This window comes from Trichoplusia ni, chromosome 8, assembly GCF_003590095.1.
Source record: "Trichoplusia ni isolate ovarian cell line Hi5 chromosome 8, tn1, whole genome shotgun sequence".
Taxonomy (NCBI): Eukaryota; Metazoa; Arthropoda; class Insecta; order Lepidoptera; family Noctuidae; genus Trichoplusia; species Trichoplusia ni.
The window spans coordinates 14,624,139-14,644,600 of NC_039485.1; the positions used below are offsets into that span (position 1 = coordinate 14,624,139).

The 20,462-nt window shown below is 40.1% G+C and overlaps 3 protein-coding genes across 5 annotated transcripts; 1 reads left to right on the forward strand and 2 right to left on the reverse strand.

Moving 5' to 3' along the window:
- Nucleotides 1-203: 203 nt before the first annotated feature.
- On the forward strand, nt 204-7,225 carry LOC113496924 (DNA-directed RNA polymerase II subunit RPB1). Its single transcript, XM_026876318.1, has 7 exons — nt 204-310; nt 875-1,144; nt 1,234-1,540; nt 1,866-2,157; nt 2,261-5,688; nt 5,781-5,969; nt 6,074-7,225. Exons 1-7 carry the CDS (start codon nt 230-232, stop codon nt 7,207-7,209), a joined length of 5,703 nt encoding a protein of 1,900 aa, XP_026732119.1. The 5' UTR covers nt 204-229; the 3' UTR covers nt 7,210-7,225.
- Nucleotides 7,226-7,235: 10 nt separating this feature from the next.
- On the reverse strand, nt 7,236-11,792 carry LOC113496925 (acetylcholine receptor subunit beta-like 1). Of its 2 annotated transcripts, none has more exons than XM_026876321.1 (9): nt 11,691-11,792; nt 10,798-10,934; nt 10,558-10,712; nt 10,400-10,490; nt 9,969-10,316; nt 9,698-9,891; nt 9,449-9,607; nt 9,097-9,340; nt 7,236-8,820 (listed from the first exon to the last, which is right to left on the reverse strand). In XM_026876321.1, exons 1-9 carry the CDS (start codon nt 11,749-11,751, stop codon nt 8,656-8,658), a joined length of 1,554 nt encoding a protein of 517 aa, XP_026732122.1. In that variant the 5' UTR covers nt 11,752-11,792; the 3' UTR covers nt 7,236-8,655. The 2 variants fall into 2 exon arrangements, with proteins under 2 accessions (XP_026732122.1, XP_026732121.1); XM_026876320.1 differs by having other exon boundaries at nt 9,097-9,361.
- A 694-nt stretch (nt 11,793-12,486) lies between these two features.
- LOC113496926 (neuronal acetylcholine receptor subunit alpha-7) lies at nt 12,487-20,215 on the reverse strand. 2 transcript variants are annotated; one of them, XM_026876323.1, is made up of 11 exons: nt 20,136-20,215; nt 18,197-18,336; nt 17,602-17,646; nt 17,243-17,352; nt 16,234-16,414; nt 15,996-16,071; nt 15,704-15,898; nt 15,271-15,467; nt 14,948-15,159; nt 14,540-14,642; nt 12,487-14,453 (listed from the first exon to the last, which is right to left on the reverse strand). In XM_026876323.1, exons 1-11 carry the CDS (start codon nt 20,212-20,214, stop codon nt 14,301-14,303), a joined length of 1,491 nt encoding a protein of 496 aa, XP_026732124.1. In that variant the 5' UTR covers nt 20,215; the 3' UTR covers nt 12,487-14,300. The 2 variants fall into 2 exon arrangements, with proteins under 2 accessions (XP_026732124.1, XP_026732123.1); XM_026876322.1 differs by having other exon boundaries at nt 14,915-15,159.
- Nucleotides 20,216-20,462: the final 247 nt, after the last annotated feature.

A 20,462-nucleotide genomic window follows, 5' to 3' on the forward strand; every position in this document is an offset into this window, starting at 1 on the left:
AGCTTTATAAATTGAGAAACTCACAAGGGTTGCAAAGAAAGATCATTAGTATCTTCAGTATCTTGATATTTATTTAAAGCTTTCAGCTTACTCTGCTGGATTTTTTTTAGTCGATTTAATTCCGAAATATTTCACCATAAGCAATCCGGAACAATACTATCCATAGACAACCAGGTATATGAACCTGTGTCATTGACAAACGACTCTAGTAGCAGTAGTAGCCAACAAAATGGCTACCACGAATGATTCTAAGGCGCCTGTGCGCCAAGTAAAAAGAGTACAATTTGGTATATTATCTCCAGATGAAATCGTAAGTAACGTATTATGAATCCTTATTCGAGAGTGTTTTATAAATTATGCGTTTTTCTAAGTCCTGAATGCAAGATGTTATAATTAAAGTCACTCTATAAAGTGGCACGCAGTTGCGCTTCCTATCTGCCACAAGTTTTTACATTACAACATAGTAAGGTTGTTTGTAAACTTATTCCAATGTCATAATTTCTGTAATGATATGCAATGATTATTAGGTACCAGCTCGTTTTTTGATATATATACTTAGACTTAGTATTCATTGTTGCACAACAAACATGAAATCTGTTTGGTGATTGTGCAGATAACCTTCATCCTGATCTATATTATGACGATTATCCCTTTGATTATATTAGACATGTTGAGTGTTATGACTAGTACGGAAGATATTCAAAGGCTGGTAATGTTAATTTAGGTATTAAAACATGTTTAAACCTGATTAAAAACATTATGACTAAATAGATAAAGAATCTATATTTATTACTTTCAAGACAAGTGTATAATATGAATTGAAAAACAATGTGTTGTTATTTTCATTAATTTTATCATTGTTTTTGCGCTTTAGCGACGGATGTCAGTCACAGAGGGTGGGATTCGTTTCCCCGAAACCATGGAGGGCGGTCGACCCAAGCTTGGCGGACTTATGGATCCGCGACAAGGGGTGATCGATAGGAGTTCCAGATGCCAAACATGTGCTGGAAATATGACTGAATGTCCTGGACATTTTGGACACATTGACTTGGCCAAACCAGTTTTTCACATTGGTTTTATAACTAAAACTATCAAAGTACTAAGATGTGTTTGTTTTTACTGTTCAAAGCTGCTTGTTAGCCCAGTAAGTATTTACAATCGGTGTTCACTAAAATGATTGCTAATGAATTTAATGAAATGAAACTAATTACATACAATAATTAACCTTTTTAGACTAATCCAAAGATAAAAGAAGTTGTTATGAAATCAAAAGGACAGCCTCGTAAGAGATTGACATATGTTTATGATCTATGTAAAGGCAAAAATATTTGTGAGGGTGGTGAAGATATGGATATAGGGAAAGAGGGTGAAGAGGGAAAAAGAGGTTCTGGCCATGGTGGTTGTGGTCATTACCAACCCTCCATAAGAAGACAAGGTCTTGACCTCACAGCTGAGTGGAAGCATGCAAATGAGGACACTCAGGAAAAGAAAATTATTATAACGGCTGAAAGAGTGTGGGAGATACTTAAACATATCACAGGTAAATTGTGTCAAATGTTTGAGACTTCATGTTTTTCTCTGCTTTTCATTAGTGAAAAGAATCTGATTACTTAAAGTTACTCTTTTACCAATTAAATGATTTCTGTAGCTTATTTTAGCTTTTCCAATTGCTATTTACTATTCTTACAAGTAACTTCTACTCGAGTCATTACTAATAACTTGATTGCTTATGAGTGTTAGTATGTTGTTTATAGTGACATACAACATTTTCCTTATTATGATACTCCCTACTTGTGTTATGTTAACTTTTATGGTTAATGTAACACTAAAATAATTGATCACTTAACACAGTATTTTGGTTGCAGATGAAGAATCCTTTATACTTGGTATGGACCCTAAATTTGCCAGACCAGATTGGATGATAGTAACAGTATTGCCAGTTCCACCATTGTCAGTACGACCCGCTGTAGTGATGTTTGGCTCAGCCAAGAATCAAGATGACTTGACACATAAACTTGCTGACATAATCAAAGCCAATAATGAACTAATGAGAAATGAACAGTCTGGTGCAGCAGCACACGTGCTTGCTGAAAACATTAGATTGCTACAGTTTCATGTTGCCACATTTGTTGATAATGATATGCCTGGTATGCCAAAGTAAGTTTCTGATTTATTTATTAAATTGTATTTAATACTTATGTTTACTGATGCACCTTTGGTTTTCTAATATCCTTGTTTAAACATTAATTTTTCCTTACAGGGCTATGCAAAAGTCAGGAAAGCCCCTCAAAGCAATCAAAGCTCGTCTAAAAGGAAAGGAAGGTAGAATCAGAGGCAACCTCATGGGAAAACGAGTTGACTTTTCAGCTCGTACTGTCATTACACCAGATCCTAACTTGCGTATTGATCAAGTAGGAGTGCCAAGATCCATTGCTCAGAATTTGACATTCCCGGAACTGGTAACACCATTCAACATTGACAGGATGCAGGAGCTTGTCCGTAGAGGCAATGCACAGTATCCTGGAGCGAAGTATATTGTAAGGGATAATGGAGAAAGAATAGATTTAAGGTTTCATCCGAAGCCATCTGACTTGCATCTGCAACATGGTTACAAAGTAGAACGCCACTTGAGAGATGATGATCTAGTTATTTTCAACCGACAGCCTACTCTTCACAAAATGAGTATGATGGGTCACAGGGTAAAAGTACTTCCATGGTCAACATTCCGTATGAATTTAAGTTGCACATCGCCTTATAACGCCGATTTCGATGGTGATGAAATGAACTTGCATGTACCTCAATCAATGGAAACAAGAGCAGAAGTTGAAAATATTCACATAACTCCTAGACAGATTATCACTCCACAAGCAAACAAACCTGTTATGGGTATTGTACAGGACACACTGACAGCTGTCAGGAAAATGACAAAGCGTGATGTTTTCTTGACAAAAGAACAAGTCATGAATCTTCTTATGTTCTTGCCAACATGGGATGGTAAAATCCCACAGCCTTGCATTTTGAAGCCCCAACCACTGTGGACTGGTAAACAAATCTTCACCCTTATTATTCCTGGACCCGTGAATATGATTAGAACACACTCAACACATCCTGATGAAGAAGATGATGGTCCATATAAGTGGATTTCTCCTGGAGACACCAAAGTTGTTGTAGAACATGGAGAGCTGCTCATGGGTATATTGTGTAAAAAGTCACTTGGTGCCTCAGCTGGTTCCTTGCTACATATTTGCATGTTGGAGTTAGGTCATGAAACTGCTGGCCGCTTCTATGGTAACATTCAGACTGTAATCAACAACTGGCTACTTTTGGAAGGCCACTCTATCGGTATTGGCGACACCATTGCCGATCCGCAAACATACCAAGAAATTCAGCGGGCCATTGTAAAAGCCAAAGAGGATGTCATAGAAGTAATTCAAAAAGCTCACAACATGGAACTGGAGCCTACTCCTGGTAATACTCTCAGACAGACATTCGAGAATCAAGTAAATCGTATTCTGAACGACGCTCGTGACAAAACTGGTGGATCGGCTAAGAAATCTCTCACTGAATACAACAACTTAAAGGCTATGGTGGTAGCTGGTTCCAAAGGATCCAATATTAACATCTCTCAGGTTATTGCCTGTGTAGGTCAACAAAACGTTGAAGGTAAGCGAATTCCGTTTGGTTTTCGTAAACGAACATTGCCGCATTTCATCAAAGACGATTATGGTCCTGAGTCGAGAGGATTCGTAGAAAACTCATATCTTGCTGGTTTAACTCCTTCCGAGTTCTACTTCCACGCCATGGGAGGTCGTGAAGGTCTTATCGATACTGCCGTAAAAACTGCTGAGACTGGATATATCCAACGTCGTTTGATCAAAGCTATGGAGTCTGTCATGGTTCACTATGACGGCACTGTTCGTAATTCAGTCGGACAACTAATTCAGTTGAGATATGGTGAAGACGGATTAGCTGGAGAAACTGTAGAGTTCCAGAACTTACCAACAGTGAAACTATCTAATAAAGCATTTGAAAAGAAATTCAAATTTGATCCTTCCAATGAGAGGTACTTAAAGAGGATCTTTAGTGAAGACATAATCAAAGAGTTGACTGAATCTGGATACGTCATTAGCGATCTTGAAAGTGAATGGGAACAACTTTGTAAGGACAGAGAGGTGTTGCGTCAGATTTTCCCGAGTGGTGAATCTAAAGTTGTATTGCCTTGCAACTTCAAGAGAATGATTTGGAATGCACAAAAGACTTTCCATATTAACAAACGTATGCCGACGGATCTGAGTCCTATAAAAGTTATTTCAGGTGTCAAAGACTTACTTAAAAAATGCGTTATTGTAGCAGGAGAAGATCGCTTATCTAAGCAAGCTAACGAAAATGCTACTCTACTGTTCCAATGTTTGGTCCGCTCTACTCTGTGCACTAAATTCGTATCTGAAGAATATCGTTTATCAACTGTGGCATTTGAATGGCTGATTGGAGAAATTGAAACTAGATTCCAACAAGCACAAGTAAACCCTGGCGAGATGGTTGGTGCTCTCGCTGCACAGTCTCTTGGCGAGCCCGCTACTCAGATGACATTGAACACTTTCCATTTTGCTGGTGTGTCGTCTAAAAACGTAACTCTGGGTGTACCACGACTTAAGGAAATTATCAATATATCTAAGAAACCCAAAGCTCCATCTCTAACTGTGTTCTTGACGGGTGGTGCCGCCAGGGACGCTGAAAAAGCTAAGAATGTGCTATGTAGATTGGAACATACAACGCTGCGTAAGGTGACTGCTAATACTGCTATTTACTATGACCCGGACCCGCAAAATACTGTAATCGCCGAAGATCAAGAATTCGTTAATGTTTACTATGAAATGCCTGATTTTGATCCTACGAAAATTTCTCCATGGTTGTTACGTATTGAATTAGACCGCAAAAGAATGACTGACAAAAAGCTTACCATGGAACAGATTGCTGAAAAGATTAACGCTGGATTTGGTGATGACTTAAATTGTATTTTCAATGACGACAATGCAGAAAAACTTGTATTGCGTATCAGGATTATGAATAATGAAGAAAGCAAATTCCAAGATAATGAGGAAGAGACTGTTGATAAAATGGAGGATGACATGTTCTTGCGATGCATCGAAGCTAACATGCTGTCAGACATGACTTTACAGGGAATAGAGGCTATTGCCAAAGTGTACATGCATTTACCACAGACTGAAGCGAAAAAACGTATTATAATTACAGAGCAAGGAGAATTCAAGGCTATTGCTGAATGGTTATTGGAAACTGATGGTACATCATTGATGAAAGTTCTTTCGGAAAGAGATGTTGACCCCATAAGGACATTCAGTAACGATATTTGTGAAATATTCCAAGTTCTTGGAATAGAAGCCGTGCGTAAGTCGGTAGAGAAAGAAATGAATGCTGTATTGCAGTTCTACGGTCTCTACGTAAACTACCGTCATCTTGCCTTACTTTGTGACGTAATGACTGCTAAGGGTCATCTTATGGCCATCACACGTCACGGTATTAATAGACAAGATACCGGTGCACTTATGAGATGCTCCTTCGAGGAAACAGTTGACGTGCTACTGGATGCTGCCAGTCACGCTGAAGTTGATCCTATGAGAGGCGTATCCGAAAATATAATCATGGGCCAGTTGCCGCGTATGGGAACTGGTAAGTAACATTCAAAAACCATTCGACTGAAGTTGTTTGATAAGTAATTACTTAATTGACTGCTTAACGACATCTGTTTATTTGTTTAACAGGTTGTTTCGATTTACTCCTTGACGCTGAGAAGTGTAAGCTCGGTATGGAGATGGGTGGTCTTGGCGTTGGCGGCGTCGGCGGCGGCATGTACTTCGGCGTTGGTACTCCATCCATGACACCGCTTATGACCCCGTGGTCTACTCAGAACACGCCTGGATATGGCAGCAGCGCATGGTCTCCTGGTCAAGGTAAGGATTACTCTATACCGTGAAATTAATTAACAAAGCGAATGATTAGTTGAATTCAAATTGATTTATGTATGTGGATTGACATTTTTTTATTGTTAATACAGTGGGCAGCAGCATGACTCCAGGTGGACCGTCCTTCTCGCCATCTGGTGCATCGGACGCCTCTGGTTTATCCCCTGCTTACAGCGCGTGGTCGCCGCAGCCAGGCTCGCCGGGGTCGCCGGGGCCCCCGCTATCGCCGTACACGTCTCCCGCCGGCGCATCTCCCTCATACTCACCAACAAGTCCTGTGTACGCGCCTGCCTCACCCAGCCTCACTCCAACGTCTCCACATTATTCGCCGACGAGCCCTTCGTACTCACCAACTTCACCAAACTATTCCCCGACGTCTCCAATATATTCACCGACTTCACCGAGCTATTCTCCTACTTCACCTGGTTATTCGCCAACGTCGCCATCGTACTCTCCAACGTCACCTAGCTATTCACCCACGTCACCAAGTTATTCACCGACAAGTCCAGCATATTCACCGACTTCACCAAGCTACTCACCGACTTCGCCAAGCTATTCTCCGACTAGTCCGTCTTATTCTCCGACAAGCCCTTCGTATTCTCCAACTAGTCCAGCTTATTCACCGACGTCACCTGGGTACTCGCCATCTTCTCCGAGTTACTCCCCGACTAGCCCCGTTTACAGTCCCGCTTCTCCTAGTTACTCGCCATCATCACCAAATTACACCCCGACGTCACCGGGCTATTCTCCAACAAGTCCATCTTATTCACCTACGTCGCCCGCATATTCTCCGACTTCGCCCAGTTACTCACCCTCGTCACCTAAATATTCTCCGTCACCGAACTATTCACCGACATCACCGTCCGTGGCAGGTGGCAGTCCTACATATTCCCCGACTAGTCCACAATACTCCCCTACTAGTCACCAATACTCCCCGACGAGCCCAGCCTATTCGCCCTCGTCGCCACAGCACCCAGGTAGCACGCGCTACTCGCCATCTTCACCCAACTATTCTCCATCATCGCCAAATTACTCTCCGTCATCACCGGGATATTCTCCGTCGTCTTCAAAGTACTCGCCCACATCGCCGACGTACACGCCTACTTCCCCCAACTATTCACCGTCATCCCCTGCGTATTCCCCGTCATCAGCGGGACCAACTTCCTACTCTCCTACTTCACCCTCGTACTCTCCTACATCGCCTAATTACGACGACGGTGACGATTAAATTAATTATTTTTGATTATGTATTTCTTTTTCATATCACACGATATATTTGTAAATACCTTTAATTTCTACATAGATACAAATAAGAAATTAATAAGCACATGTTAAATGTACTTTAAGGCTAGTATGTATTTTAGATAAGATTATCAAACTTATGTTTCAAAGCCTTAAAAAAATGATAAAAAAAAACAAAAATAAATCTCGAACGGCAGCAGTATTATGCATCTTTCGAAAGCAAGCGGAGCGCAAAAGCACACTTTAATTACAGCTCAAAAGAATCATACTAATCAACTCAAAAAGATAAAATATAGACTTCATACTAAATTGTACAATTTGGTTAACATTAACATTGCACAATGTTTATCGTTGCATTTGCAAGATACCTAATAAAGTCGCCGTTAGTAATGTAAAAGTCGAGTTTATCATTTGACTAAAATATTATTCAAGGTGCGTTGTCTTTTCGAGGCATCGCAATTATTTAGAGCGTTTGATACAATTGACTTAAATTATAATCTAAAGCAGATTTAGAAATTAAGTACCTACTACCTACATGGTGATTAATACGTTACAAAAATTGTTAAGCATTTTGTGGTGGAATAATAAAGTTACTCTATTTATAAACCGAACTTTTATTTCATATTGATCGATCCTAATTATGCCGTGTTGTTACAATTTTTGCTGCCTTATGTTGACTGTCGACAGAGAGCGAGGTTTGCAGGATTCTACCGGCTAAAGCCACTGGAGTGCTTCTCCCTACCCTTGTACTTGGGTTCACGGGAACACGATATGTTGACTGTCGCCTAGAGTACGGGGCTAAGCGGGATAGCGTTGTATCAAATCTTTTGGAGAACAAAATAAATGGAAACTATCCATGAATATTGTATACCCGTTGTGGCCCGCAACTCCCAGTTTATAATTAATTATAGATGCCCTTTTGACTTGTGCAAGGTACGCAACGGAAAAGGTACGTAAATTTCTTGGGATAAGAAGGAAAAAATAAATACGACTAATACCCTATCATCTATATTTCTATGTATAGACATTACCTCATACAATTACAAAATACAAACCACTTAATACTATATTTTGTGTTTTATAAATCTCGAACACAGCCATGTTATATTCTTTAAGTTACTTACATACTAAAGCCAGATAAGTAATAATACATTAATTTATTAAGTAGGTAACTACACGATATTAGGTTTGCTGCAACCCTACTTCGTTATTTATTATTATTTAGGTATTTACCCTTTCTGAATGATAGGACTTTAATCTTTAGTATGGAAGTGTGGTATGTGTCATATTCGTCTACTTATTAGCAATACGTCTTACATCTCTACATTATATAAAACATGACCTACTGTCGAAAAAAAATACAAATAGGTAATGAATAATAATGGAAGCCGATTTGAAGCAATTCTGTTAGTTCTTATTACTAAATTTGGATTTATTTTCCGCGATATATTTCTATGATGCGGTCTTGATCGACGTATTCAAAAATGTGTGGAGCGTCCATCAGAATGCCGACCGTGCCAGCAGTAGTCACGATGAAGAATATGTATAGTTGTAGTCTGTCGATCACCATCGCCACGTACTTCCAATCTTCACGTGTCTGAAATGATATGTTATTTTCAAATGTAAGAGGGAAGGCAAGGGTAAACATTAAAGTCAGCGCTATCTTAACTTTCTAAAGCACATTTATATTTTTTGGAGTCACAATACGTTTTTATTTATGTAGTAATCTACAACTCTTATGTATAGGTAGAAAGTCAATTGTTTTTTAAAGTAGGTAATCAATAACAATTGAATTACATAAAATCACGAGAGCCTACTAACGGTAGATGTTTGCCATGTTTATGTTACCAAGTGTCTAAATATTTGGACTGACCTGAATGTAAAGGTCTTCGTTACGTAGATGTTCAGCTATGAACTCTACTGCTTCTGTAGCCTTCGCTGCTTCGGGGGACAGCAGTAGGGAGTCTGAGCTTTCGGATTCCCGCCTCTCGCCACCGAGCCCCAGGCCGCCGAGGGCGCCGAGCCCGCCCAACGCGCCCACCTCACCGCCACCGGCTGCGCGGTTGATCTTGCAGTTCGGATGGTGCAGGTCCGACATCTCCATCGCCTCCATTTTGCTTTGTTTTGCACCAATTGCACTAAGAAGTTAGTATATGCACATTGTTCACAGATTATTAGAGATGATAGTCATCTACTAAATGCGTTTGTTTTGACGCTGAACTTACCTGATGTGCTTAGGCAAATCGTGTGGGGCGGCAGCGTGCGGGGGAGCACCCATGCCGGGCATTTCCATCATCCATCGTAGCCTTGTTTTGCGTGGGCGACGCATCAGCAGCGCTGCTGGGAGGTAATGTAGGAATACACTTCGGATCCAAAGCGGCATTCTGTAGGAAAATACAAAAAATTACATTAAGATAATTAGTATTTTCAAAACTTTGAATAAGCTGTAACAGAACGTGTTCATAATTATATACCTGTGTGTCCTTGGTCCCCTGAAGTTCCAGTTGATAATAATGACAGTCACCAAAATACTGACGGTGTTCATGATGAATGTAAACAGCAAGTACTTGGCGATGAGTGGCAACACAAGCGAAGTAGGCGGAAGTATTTTTGATACCAGCAACAAGAACACAACCAGTGACAGCAAAATACTGATACCCAATGTTACCTGTAACAACACATCACGAAATTCATTAAAGATAATTAATGTTTATTTACACAATTGAATTTTAGTTAGTTAGTTACCTTCTCTCCAGCTTCGGCAGGTAAATAGAATACCAAAACACAGAGGAACGAAATCAACACAGTTGGCAGAATTAAGTTGACGGTATAAAACAAAGTCTTCCTTCTTATGATGATGTAGAAGGTAATGTCTGTTTCAGTAGGATGGTTTCCTTCGTAGATGTTCAGGTAAGCTGGTACTTCAATAATATCCCATGTTCCAGATTTCCAATAATCTGACAAATCAACAAAGTTTTTGTTGTTGTACAACGCGAGAGACACTTGGTCACCATTGAAGGTCCAGGAGCCAAATTTCATGATACAAGTTTGTTGATCGAAGGGAAAGTATGTGACATCAATGGTGCAAGAACTCTGTAAGAAAGAAAAACATTAGGAAGCAAGTAAGCATCAGTACAAACCAATGTCTTATTAATAGTTTGTGTCTAATTAAATACCTGGTAAATAGCAGGAGGTACCCACAACACTTCTCCATTCGGATAAATTAGAACGTTTGACTTGTATCGCACTTCATAGTTTCCGTCAGCGCTAAAAAAAAATCAATCATCAAATATCTACAAGTACAACAAACATGTGTTCAAAGTCGGAAACATACTTATTGAACAGTACAATGTCAGGCTTCCAGACTTTGTCAGGTGGCAGCCGCAATACGCCTATGCCGCCGTAGTCCGCCTCATCCCACATCAGCTGATAATCCATCCATACCAGTCGGAGCCAAACGTTTGATTTCATGATCTGATTCTTCTCGTTCTGAAACAATGTTTTGTCACTATTACCCGTACTTTAAATGGTTGCAGTTGATTCCGTGCTTTTAGGACATAGAACAAATACGTACAACATTGATGAGCTGCACGAAGGCTAATCCAAATCGCACGTCCACTTTCTGTGTCATATTCTGTACTGGGCGGATGAGTTTGTTGTAACCACGAAACAGGTCTCGGACCAGTCGCTCCTCGTCTTCTGAACACCATCCTGGATCAATTAAGTAAGGGCGTTGCATTTAACTACCGAAAAATGTCCTTAACGTCGCGCAAGCAAAATCATGGTTGGTATTTTTTTAAGTTGTGTAATGTAATCTATCATATCAACTATGAGAAATATATAATCAACGAGATTTACTGACTGAGACATAATGTGACTGCTTCCGGACCACCCTTGAATGTATTTCGATTACGTACTTACGCTAGATAATGCTCATGAAATAATAACATAGTCAATATACCCAATTAGTCTAAAGGTACAATATTAATGCTAAAACATGCTTTAAAATATATTGCTCGATAGCCACATCTTGAATAAGCTATCTGTATCTGAGATGCTGCTGCGACGTCAGATCAATAAGAGCACACCGTGAGATAACTTATGTTTAGTCGCATACTTGTGTCTATATGCTATTGGGTGGTGCAAGTTACATTCAATTTATACGTGAATTCGTTTATATATTAAAGGTAAGAAGTAATTGTATTTTGTAATGAAAAAAAAAACGTTATCCCTGCTTGCGTATGTCTGTGATGTCCTAATGCAAATCTGTTCATAATACAGATGACTCTGGCAAAAACGAGATATGGCACATGATTTGTTTATACTTAGCAAAATTAGTTATTTACACGACTGACCGGTATCAACAATTGCAATTAAGAGAAAAATGATCAACGAACGATATTTAAGTGATATATGGTGGATGTAGTGGTGTTGTTTGTGTGTATGAGGCAAGCAAGATCGGAGTACCTGAGTATAGGAGTGTGAGGAGCGCGGCTGCGAGCAGACAAGCGCGCGTCCCGCCCGACATGGCGGCGCGCACTGCCGCTGCGGCCGCCGCTGCCGCGCAACCCGCCGCGCCTACACCCCGCTACGCTCCCAAGTCCCGCGCCTTCACCCCGCTACGCTCCCGAGTCCCGCGTCTACACCCCGCTACGAGCCGAGTCCTGTACCCCGCGTAGCCGCCCACCGTAGCACATTGCATTAGCCAAGTCTATGCATTTCGGACTATCAATCTTATCGTTTATTAAAATTGTATGAATATTTGTTTACTACTAACATTTACTTCTTATTCTTCCTTAAATTGTACTGAATCATGATAAGATATGTTAAAGCTATGTTTTAAATACACTGAACTAAGCTTTAATGATTTTTCAAGAGATTTCTAATTATTTTCACGTCAAAATCTACACCTAACAATAGCATATTACTTACCTACATATTTATATTCTATTGAGCTAAAGTGTTAGTTATACTTACTTGATGGATGTCGACGTACATGTCTGTAGTTGAGATGGGAATTGCGCATGTGCAGTTATCCCGCGGGATAGCATCGATTGCTCCCTCGTACCTCAGCGGGAATATAATGTAGGTCAGGGATGATTTACATAAGCAGCTATTGCGAAACGAGTTTGGGAGGAGACGCCTAAAAACAGGAATCAAATCTGGATCATAGTTCAGGATTCTTTCAATTAAACCTTTCAAGTTACGACTTCTCTTTATTAATAAGCGAGGTTTGGAAATTCGTTATAAATAAAACGATGTATTTGTTTCATTCGTTTATATTTAATAAACAAAGTGCAATTCAGAGTATTAACCCTAACAATTGAACAAATCTTGGGGACATCGGGCAGTCCCATTGCCGACGGCGAGATGCCGCACTTGTTCTATCATATAACAAGATAGAGAGCAGCCTGGGCGATGGGCGGGGCCGGCGGCCTCCACCGTCCGGGTCGTCACACAACCTCTAGCGAATGGTACAAGATATAACAGTAAACAAACTGATCATTGAAAACATTGACGGGTAATCAAATCCGGCCCGCAACTTCCTTAGAGCCGTCTAAGATCACATACACACCCGCTACCTCGGAAAAGGAAAACATTACGAGAGCTTTGCGAGGGTACAGTCGCTTGTCGTGTGTACCCGCGCATTCTCACCGTAGGTAACACGTTTTCCCTTTAAGAGATTCACAATGTCTCCTTATCAATTATTATTATCGATGATTTAAATTAAGAATAAAATGATATAACAATGACAATGGTAGAGCATCAAAACAATCGCGTTTAGTTATGATATCTGTTGGAGTGTGGCAGACGAGCGGCAGGATAGGTCGAGATGTTTCGGATACCGAGTAGGTACTTATCAACTGAGCATCTCTCAATAAATAGGCACCTTCGTGTTATGTATACCCTCTATGTAACGAAAAACCGGTGTTAACTTGTTGTACTTATAAAATGTTGTATATCTTATAAAATGAGTTATATGTATATTGTACATGTCTGAAACGATGGTCGTATTTTGAATTAATTTTCGAAGAAGAAAATTTTACAAAGCTAATATTATTTTCAGCATATGAATTACTGTAACTGTATGGAAAGAAGTACAAACGTGATATTAATACGTAATTTAATTATTTGTATAAGTCGTTCTGATAGACCCAGGTATGACTTTATTAAAATAATATTTGTTTAACTACAACTTGTAACGAACGTTTTATTAAGCTATAGCCATGGATATTTTACCATTTATAACAATATCGACCCGTTCACAACGAGGCATATCACAACCTGTACCAATTGAATCAACATTGTTTGTAAAGTTCTATACTAGCTACTGACACAAATATATCCGAAAATAAAACTAGGGATTATAACACGATTCATGGAATCGAACAAGAAGGAAACAAAGGGCCATTGTTTCACTGCCCAAACTCTAAACTGTACAATAGATTTCGAGAATCGAAGAAGTTCTAACAAAGTTTAAATTTTAAATGCGAATCAGGTCGTTCAACGGTAAGAAGGAAGACATTTTTGTGCTAAAAATTTGTTAATTAGCCACAGTCTTGTCTAGTGGGTGGTCACTTGCTGCGGTGACTAACTCTAGCGCGGGCCCGCGGCGGGGCCCGGCAGCGCGCGGCGGCGCCGGTGCCTGTATAGCACGTACTGCCACTCTATCGCTAGGGCGACCGTTCCGACGGACGGAACGCCTGCTACGGAACCGCTCATCGTTTCCAAGAGACTATCAATCTCATCGTACCCTACAGATCGATTGTAGGGCACGGGAATCATTTTAGTGAGCGTGACGACCGGTGGTCTTTGTATTCTTGGAAGAAAAAGTACACAATCGCTGAAGTTCTCAAGGGATTAGAAGACGTTAGTCGGATAGGCAGTTTTTGTTGAGCTTACAGGGTTGGCAGTCAGCGGTAACTTATGTCTACAGGGGGGCGCGGGCGTCGAGGCAGGCGGCGGCAACTCCTGCGCCGCGGCATCAGCGTCCGCGCCGCTTCGCACATCACAACTTAACAAGTATTCGCGGTATCACAGAACGTTACGCATGCGCAGCCGCAAGCGGGCGGGTCGCTACGACACCATGATGTGTGGCGCGGACAGCAGCACGGCTAGCGTTGCGATGATTGTGAACAGGGTAAAGATAATAAGGCACAGTCTGTCCACGACCATGGCGGCGAACTTCCAGTCGCGCGAAACGTCCGCATCTTCATCGTCCTTGCGCATCTGAAAATACAGTCTCATGTTAGTTCGATCTCTTGCGAGAATTTGCCTTTGGACAACTGAAATGATTTATCTGATTGTTGATATACCTGATCTGTGATGACTCGTATCTCCTTCAGGATGAGGGAGAGCTCGTAGTCGACACCGAAGCAACTATGTGCTGCCAGACCCGCGCCGTTCTCCTCACCCCCCCTGCAACGAGGACAGCTCTGTAGTCACCGGCTACTGGTGAGCCCTATACTACAGGTGGAGCCGAGGATCGGAGGGCTCTACAGGAATTATGCCGATAAGATGTTTCAGATCCAAGACCCAGAAGTATAACCAGTCGAGAAGTGAAATCTATGAGATGGCCCGTGAAAAAAAAATGATTTGAAATGTCTATTAAATGCTCGAAAAGCTATTAGGTTTGGGTTTTCTGCGGAACGTTCGAGGCTGGGGTGAATTATTGTAACCGTGCTATTTACGGCGAGTAGTGTTCGTGTAGATCGTCGAGGGACCTGTAGTATCGGCAGCAAGGGGGCTGCTGCGAGTGCGCATGGCGGAAGTCGTCGTCGATGTCGAGCACGTTCGCTAGGAGCGACTTGGAGGAGCGTTCGCGCAGCTCCAGGTCTGGCGGGGGCGGGGCACGAGCCGGCGGGGGGGTCGTCGCCGAGCCCGGCCTCGACATGCGCAGGACCCACGGCAGCCAGTACAGAAACACGCAACGTATCTGTACAACAACAATAAAATCTGTTAAATCCTTCATAGTAGATGGGACTTTTATGCGAAAAAATAATTGAAAGACTTGTTCTGAAAAAAAGTTATCCAAATAAAAACTAACCCAATCACTCATTTCATGAGTGTCTGCGTGCCGATGGTGGTAATTCAGGATGAGTATGGTGGATACGACGGAAGACGCCACCATAAACATGATGCAGTTGAAGTATGTGCCCAGCAGGGGCACGGCATCTGACGTCGCTGGCATCGTCTCTGCCACCATGTTGAGGAACACCGTCAGCGACAGCAATATTGTCACACCTGTTATCATTGCCAGTTTTTTTATTTAAAAAATATAATTAATAATATGATAAAGTTTTGAAGTACAGTTTCCAAAATTTTTATATTTTATTTGAGCCTGAAATTTGAGACATAATGCTGAAAAATGCTAAACAATTTACTTAAGGTGCAACTAAGCTATTCTTTGGCATATAAGAGATTATTTAATCTTCGTATTAGAACGTGCTAACATCAAACGATGACATGTTAATAAGTACCTAATGACAATTTTTCGCCTGAATCTGGAGGTAAGGTGAATCCTAATAGCGCCATGGAGGCGATGAGCACGCAGGGTACGATAAGATTGAAGAAGTAGTAGAGCGTCTTCCGCCTGATTACGACTGCGAATGTTATGTCGATGTACGGCTCCGGACAACAGTTGTAGTAAATCTCATTGCGCTTGCCGGGGACTCCTGTATAAAAAAAAAACAATATTATTAATAATTTCATTGGTCATAAAGACTTTTTTTGTAATAATAGTATTAATTGACAAAAGTTTACGATTCGTACCTATTAATTCCCATTCACCATTCGTGACAAAACTGCTTATATCTCCTCCCCCTTCGTCTTGTAATTGAAGGTCCAACTGTAAAAAAATATTAATGAGAATTCTGGATGCACAAATCGTCAAGTGGCTCTAAATTGTTCGACCAAGCCAACATAGAAGGTCACCCAACTACTTAACTTTCCCCATAACACCATCCCTAAGGTGTATCTAGTCTGAACCAGATGTAGTTTCTTTACTAACCTGATATCCATCATAAGTCCAGCTACCAAACTTCATTTCGCATCTTTGGTCATCGAATGGAAACCAGGTGATGTCGATCTTGCAGGTGCTCTTGAAGATGCCAGGCGGTACGTACAGACACGAGCCGTTGTTCCGGACAACCACGTTCGTTGGATACGTGCTGTCGAACCCTTCGTCCGCGCTGCGTAAAGATAATAACGATTTTGCGATTTATCTATAGGTATTATTATCTATCTATCTATTGCACAAAACAGAGAAGTGTGGAAGAGTAAGTGGGAGGCCTTTGCCCAGCAGTGGGATCTAAAACAGGCTACATAAAAAAAAAAAAAAAATATCTATCCTAATATATAATATATAATATTAATACTAATATATAAAGCTGAAGAGTTTGCTTGTGTGAACGCTACTACTGCCTAGAAATAGTGTTATTCAAACTTGTTATAAGGAAAATATCGTTGATGCAAAATTCGTTAAAAAAATGTACTATACTATTTATTTTTCCAATATATTATTACTGAATTACCATACAGAAACGGGGACAGAGTATAAAGTAATAAAATAGGCAACTATTAAAAACACCAATTAGCTGTTAAGACATAAGTATCGCAGGTTGATTGATATATGGTTTCAATTTAAGGCGGACAGAAATATTCCACAAATCAAATAATTTGTTCGTCAATTTGATAAAAGTAGCTTTTTGGTTTACGAACTTAAAATTGTTTTTATTGGCACGTTCCAATTGAATTTTGTATTTCTTTAATGTTGTATTATATCGGCAGTAATACAAACCCGTTGCTTTTAATGAGTACTAAAAGAACATTTTATAGAAAACCAATTATCTTAAAGAATTTAAAACACTGTCATAGAATTCAATTACATCGGGAATTGCTTTACTGTGTAAAGCGACTTTTATTGTGTAGCTGTACTTTTCGTAAAAACATAAAACATATGTTCAATTTAATTCATTTGTTCCTATATCTAAATTATACCTATTTAATGTATAGTATACCTGTTGTACATGAGGACGTCTGGTTTCCATAGTCTGTGGGGCGGTACTCGTAAATCTTTGACCCCACCGAAATCAGAAGTGTTCCATCTCAAGTTCATGTCATTCCACTCCTGAATAAGAGAAACAAATGAAAACATTCAATAAAATAAGTAAATGCCCTTTATTTCTCTGCCTATAAAGAAGAATAGATTCTGTTCTCATGTTTTTTCATTTGCTGGGTTAAAAATAAATAGTGATATACAACAATACGATTCTTAACACCAACTCCAGCGTAATAAAATGATTGAATCCAACAAAAAATTATATAGTATTAATTATATTCCTGTATACAAGCATACATGAAAGAAAAACATACTCACCAGTTTAAGCCAGATGTTTGTTATTAATAGCTGGTTCTTCTCGTCCTGTGAACATAAATTTGTATTTTATTACTGCAACTCCGTCCCGTTTGTTCATAGATTGGACTCGAATTAATCATTATTATAGTGTGAGAGTCGGTCAACGAGGAATATACAAAAACCTGTATTCAAACAGGTTTCAGGACTTCGTTTAGACAAAAACTATCAATAATGTTTGAGAATTTACGCACACCAATGTGGTAGTACGTTCATGTGCACTTAAAATGTTAAGACATATTAGGGAGACTTGATTGGCCAGCTTATTTAATGGGTTCCAGAGTGGCTGGTGTCGTTGTAGTTTATTTAATAAACGGTACATTCGCCTAATCATGAGAAGTTAATCTTGTTGCAGTCGGTATTTTTAAACAATTACGAAAAAAGCGGGGTGTCATGAATTAACCTGTGTATGGGCATGGTGTGTTGTTGTATTGGTAACTTAGTGTACATTTTGAACGGTGAAAGATTGATCTCAAATTCTTGGGAAAAAGGATTTTGTGGAGTCGAACTTAGCACTTAGGTGTTTGTAGAGTAAGGTTATGTTGGGTGTTGTACTGACCACGTCAATGATCTGCATGAGCGTGAGGCCGAAGGAGAGCTGCAGCGGGTCGCTCTCGTTGACGACGGGCCTCTCCAGTACGTTGTAGTGGTCCAGTAGGTGGTGCAGCAGCCGCTTCTCGTGGTAGCCGCAGCGTACCCCTGCGCCACGTATTTAATTTAACATTTATGTTCCAGTTCATTCCCCGCGTTACCCGTTGGTTTACCGTTAATCATGGGAGGATAGGAATTTTAGGGTAATTAATCTCATACCTTAAATTGACTTCCTTCAAATCGAGTTACGAGGAAGATGGTGTGAAATCAGTCAAATCAGTGGTGAAATGTATTTTACCTCAAAATATTAATTAATTATCGTATCGGGGGTAAAAAGAAATATAGATCATACGGCCTACGCTGGAGTGGTATCACTCCGTCATCCTTTTCCTGTTAAACCGTTCGGCCTGTTGGCCTTTGAATAAAACCTCAATTAAAATTTGTTATACATATATAGCATTATCATAGAAAAGCAAAGAATGATGTAAGTCTGCACATTTGTCACAAAATTTATTGGCTCGTTAAGCATAATGCAGGCAAATAATTTACTTCATAATATACCGTTGATACCAGTAATCATTAACTACGACAATTAGCTATTCCTTAACTTAAATATTATTTTTAATTCCTATTTTACTTACTATTCATCTTAAATTGATTTAACAGCTAGTTATAATTTATTGATGTTTTAGTATTTCACCAATTCCAGTTAATTAATCATGAATAGTTTGTGTTGTATCTCAGATTTTAGCGACGAATGTAATAGCTGTAAGTCCTCCATATTGGTACGTGTATTTCGTGTGCATCATGTGTTGAAATGAATAAAATGATGCAGAAGTAAAAAACACTAGGTTTAAAAACTAGATCTATTTTATTCAATTATTGTTTGGATATAATACAATTATGTAAAAATCATCTGCATTTTCAAGATCCCGTATGCGACGAGTAAATCAAAACTAATTGCAAATACTGATATCACTCTAAAACATTAATGAATGAATGTTAAAAGTGTAAAAATGTGAAATACCTAGTGCTAATGAGAGGTAAAAGGCATAAGTAAGAATCAATACTCTGTAACGGTCCCGTCCATTGTCCAATCATTTATGGTCATAACACAAAGAATATTTTATGACTGGTTTACTTCGACGCGTATTTTATACTTTTTTATATGCTATTTAAAAACAACATGTTGGTAGTAGAATGCAGTTTTGGTAATTGTAAACTAAAATGGGTCTCTAGTTAGAATCTATATGTAGATAGATGAAATAGTCTGCCTTGGTTTGGTTAATAATAAAGTTTGTTTCAGTAATAGTTTATGCTAAAACTTGCAACGACATTAAAAATAATTTGTTTTAGTATGTAAGTCAAGTTGGTATTAAATTCGTGCTTATGCAATGTACGTCGTTCATGAGAAAAACTGAGTTATTTTAAAAAAATTTGGATCTCATTCTATAATTACGGTCTAAGTAGTATCATGCAGGTAAATAGAGTTGGAAATTTGTGTTTTTTTCGTGAATCCGCTATGTCAGTCAAGAATTGGATGGCGAAACTCCATTGCATTGGAACATAAGAGGCGATCATAGTATTCTCTTCTGTGTTATCAAAGTGTTATTTATAGTCATTTTTGGATTATTTTTGTATTGTTTTAATAAATGTAATCACACTAGGTGCGTAAATCATTTGTAAGCCTTCCTCATCTTTGCAGCGTTAGATGCTCTTATTGCTGCTATTTCTATTACAGTTATATTTACGCATAATTCAATCTAAGTACAACGTTTTGTGTGACAATTTGTGGGCACATGTTAAGTATACAATTTTAATTTGTTGTCGTGTCCTGCATCGTGCCGCATCGGTGCTGGAAGCTATGGTGGGTTAGGGGTTGGACAGAGGCGGATGCGGTGGCTTACCCCTCGGCCAGAGCAGGCACAGCAGCAGCAGCAGGCCCGCGGGCGCCGCCAACAGCGAGCGGCGCGCCCGCCCGCCCATGTCAGCGCCGCGACGCCGCCGCGCCGCGCGCCGCCGCCGCCGCCGCCCCGCGCCGCGCCATTATCCCCGACCGCGCGACCCGACCCCCGCCTCCCAAACGCCGCACTCCCGCTTCTCTATTAGGATCTATCGAACACGATCGGCTTAAAATTAAATCTTTTTACGGTTTTCATATGTATGTAACTTATTCACGACCGCTCGCCGACGGCCACGCGTGCCGTCCGATTCTTAAGCATCGCCTACTGCGC

What these genes read in the sequence shown, in the direction of transcription:
- LOC113496925 (XM_026876320.1), bottom strand. Translation starts at nt 11,751, where the DNA reads ATGTCGGGCGGGACGCGCGCTTGTCTGCTCGCAGCCGCGCTCCTCACA. An exon ending in CCTCACACTCCTATACTCAG is followed by an intron (nt 10,935 to 11,690) that starts GTACTCCGATCT and finishes TAATTGATCCAG; the next exon opens with GATGGTGTTCAGAAGACGAG. An exon ending in TACCTCCTGCTATTTACCAG is followed by an intron (nt 10,317 to 10,399) that starts GTATTTAATTAG and finishes TCTTTCTTACAG; the next exon opens with AGTTCTTGCACCATTGATGT.
- LOC113496924 (XM_026876318.1), top strand. Translation starts at nt 230, where the DNA reads ATGGCTACCACGAATGATTCTAAGGCGCCTGTGCGCCAAGTAAAAAGA. An exon ending in GATACTTAAACATATCACAG is followed by an intron (nt 1,541 to 1,865) that starts GTAAATTGTGTC and finishes TTTTGGTTGCAG; the next exon opens with ATGAAGAATCCTTTATACTT. An exon ending in GATATGCCTGGTATGCCAAA is followed by an intron (nt 2,158 to 2,260) that starts GTAAGTTTCTGA and finishes TTTTCCTTACAG; the next exon opens with GGCTATGCAAAAGTCAGGAA.
- LOC113496926 (XM_026876322.1), bottom strand. Translation starts at nt 20,214, where the DNA reads ATGGGCGGGCGGGCGCGCCGCTCGCTGTTGGCGGCGCCCGCGGGCCTG. An exon ending in CAAACATCTGGCTTAAACTG is followed by an intron (nt 17,353 to 17,601) that starts GTGAGTATGTTT and finishes TCTCTTATTCAG; the next exon opens with GAGTGGAATGACATGAACTT. An exon ending in CTACACGAACACTACTCGCC is followed by an intron (nt 14,643 to 14,914) that starts GTAAATAGCACG and finishes TCCTCGTTGCAG; the next exon opens with GGGGGGTGAGGAGAACGGCG.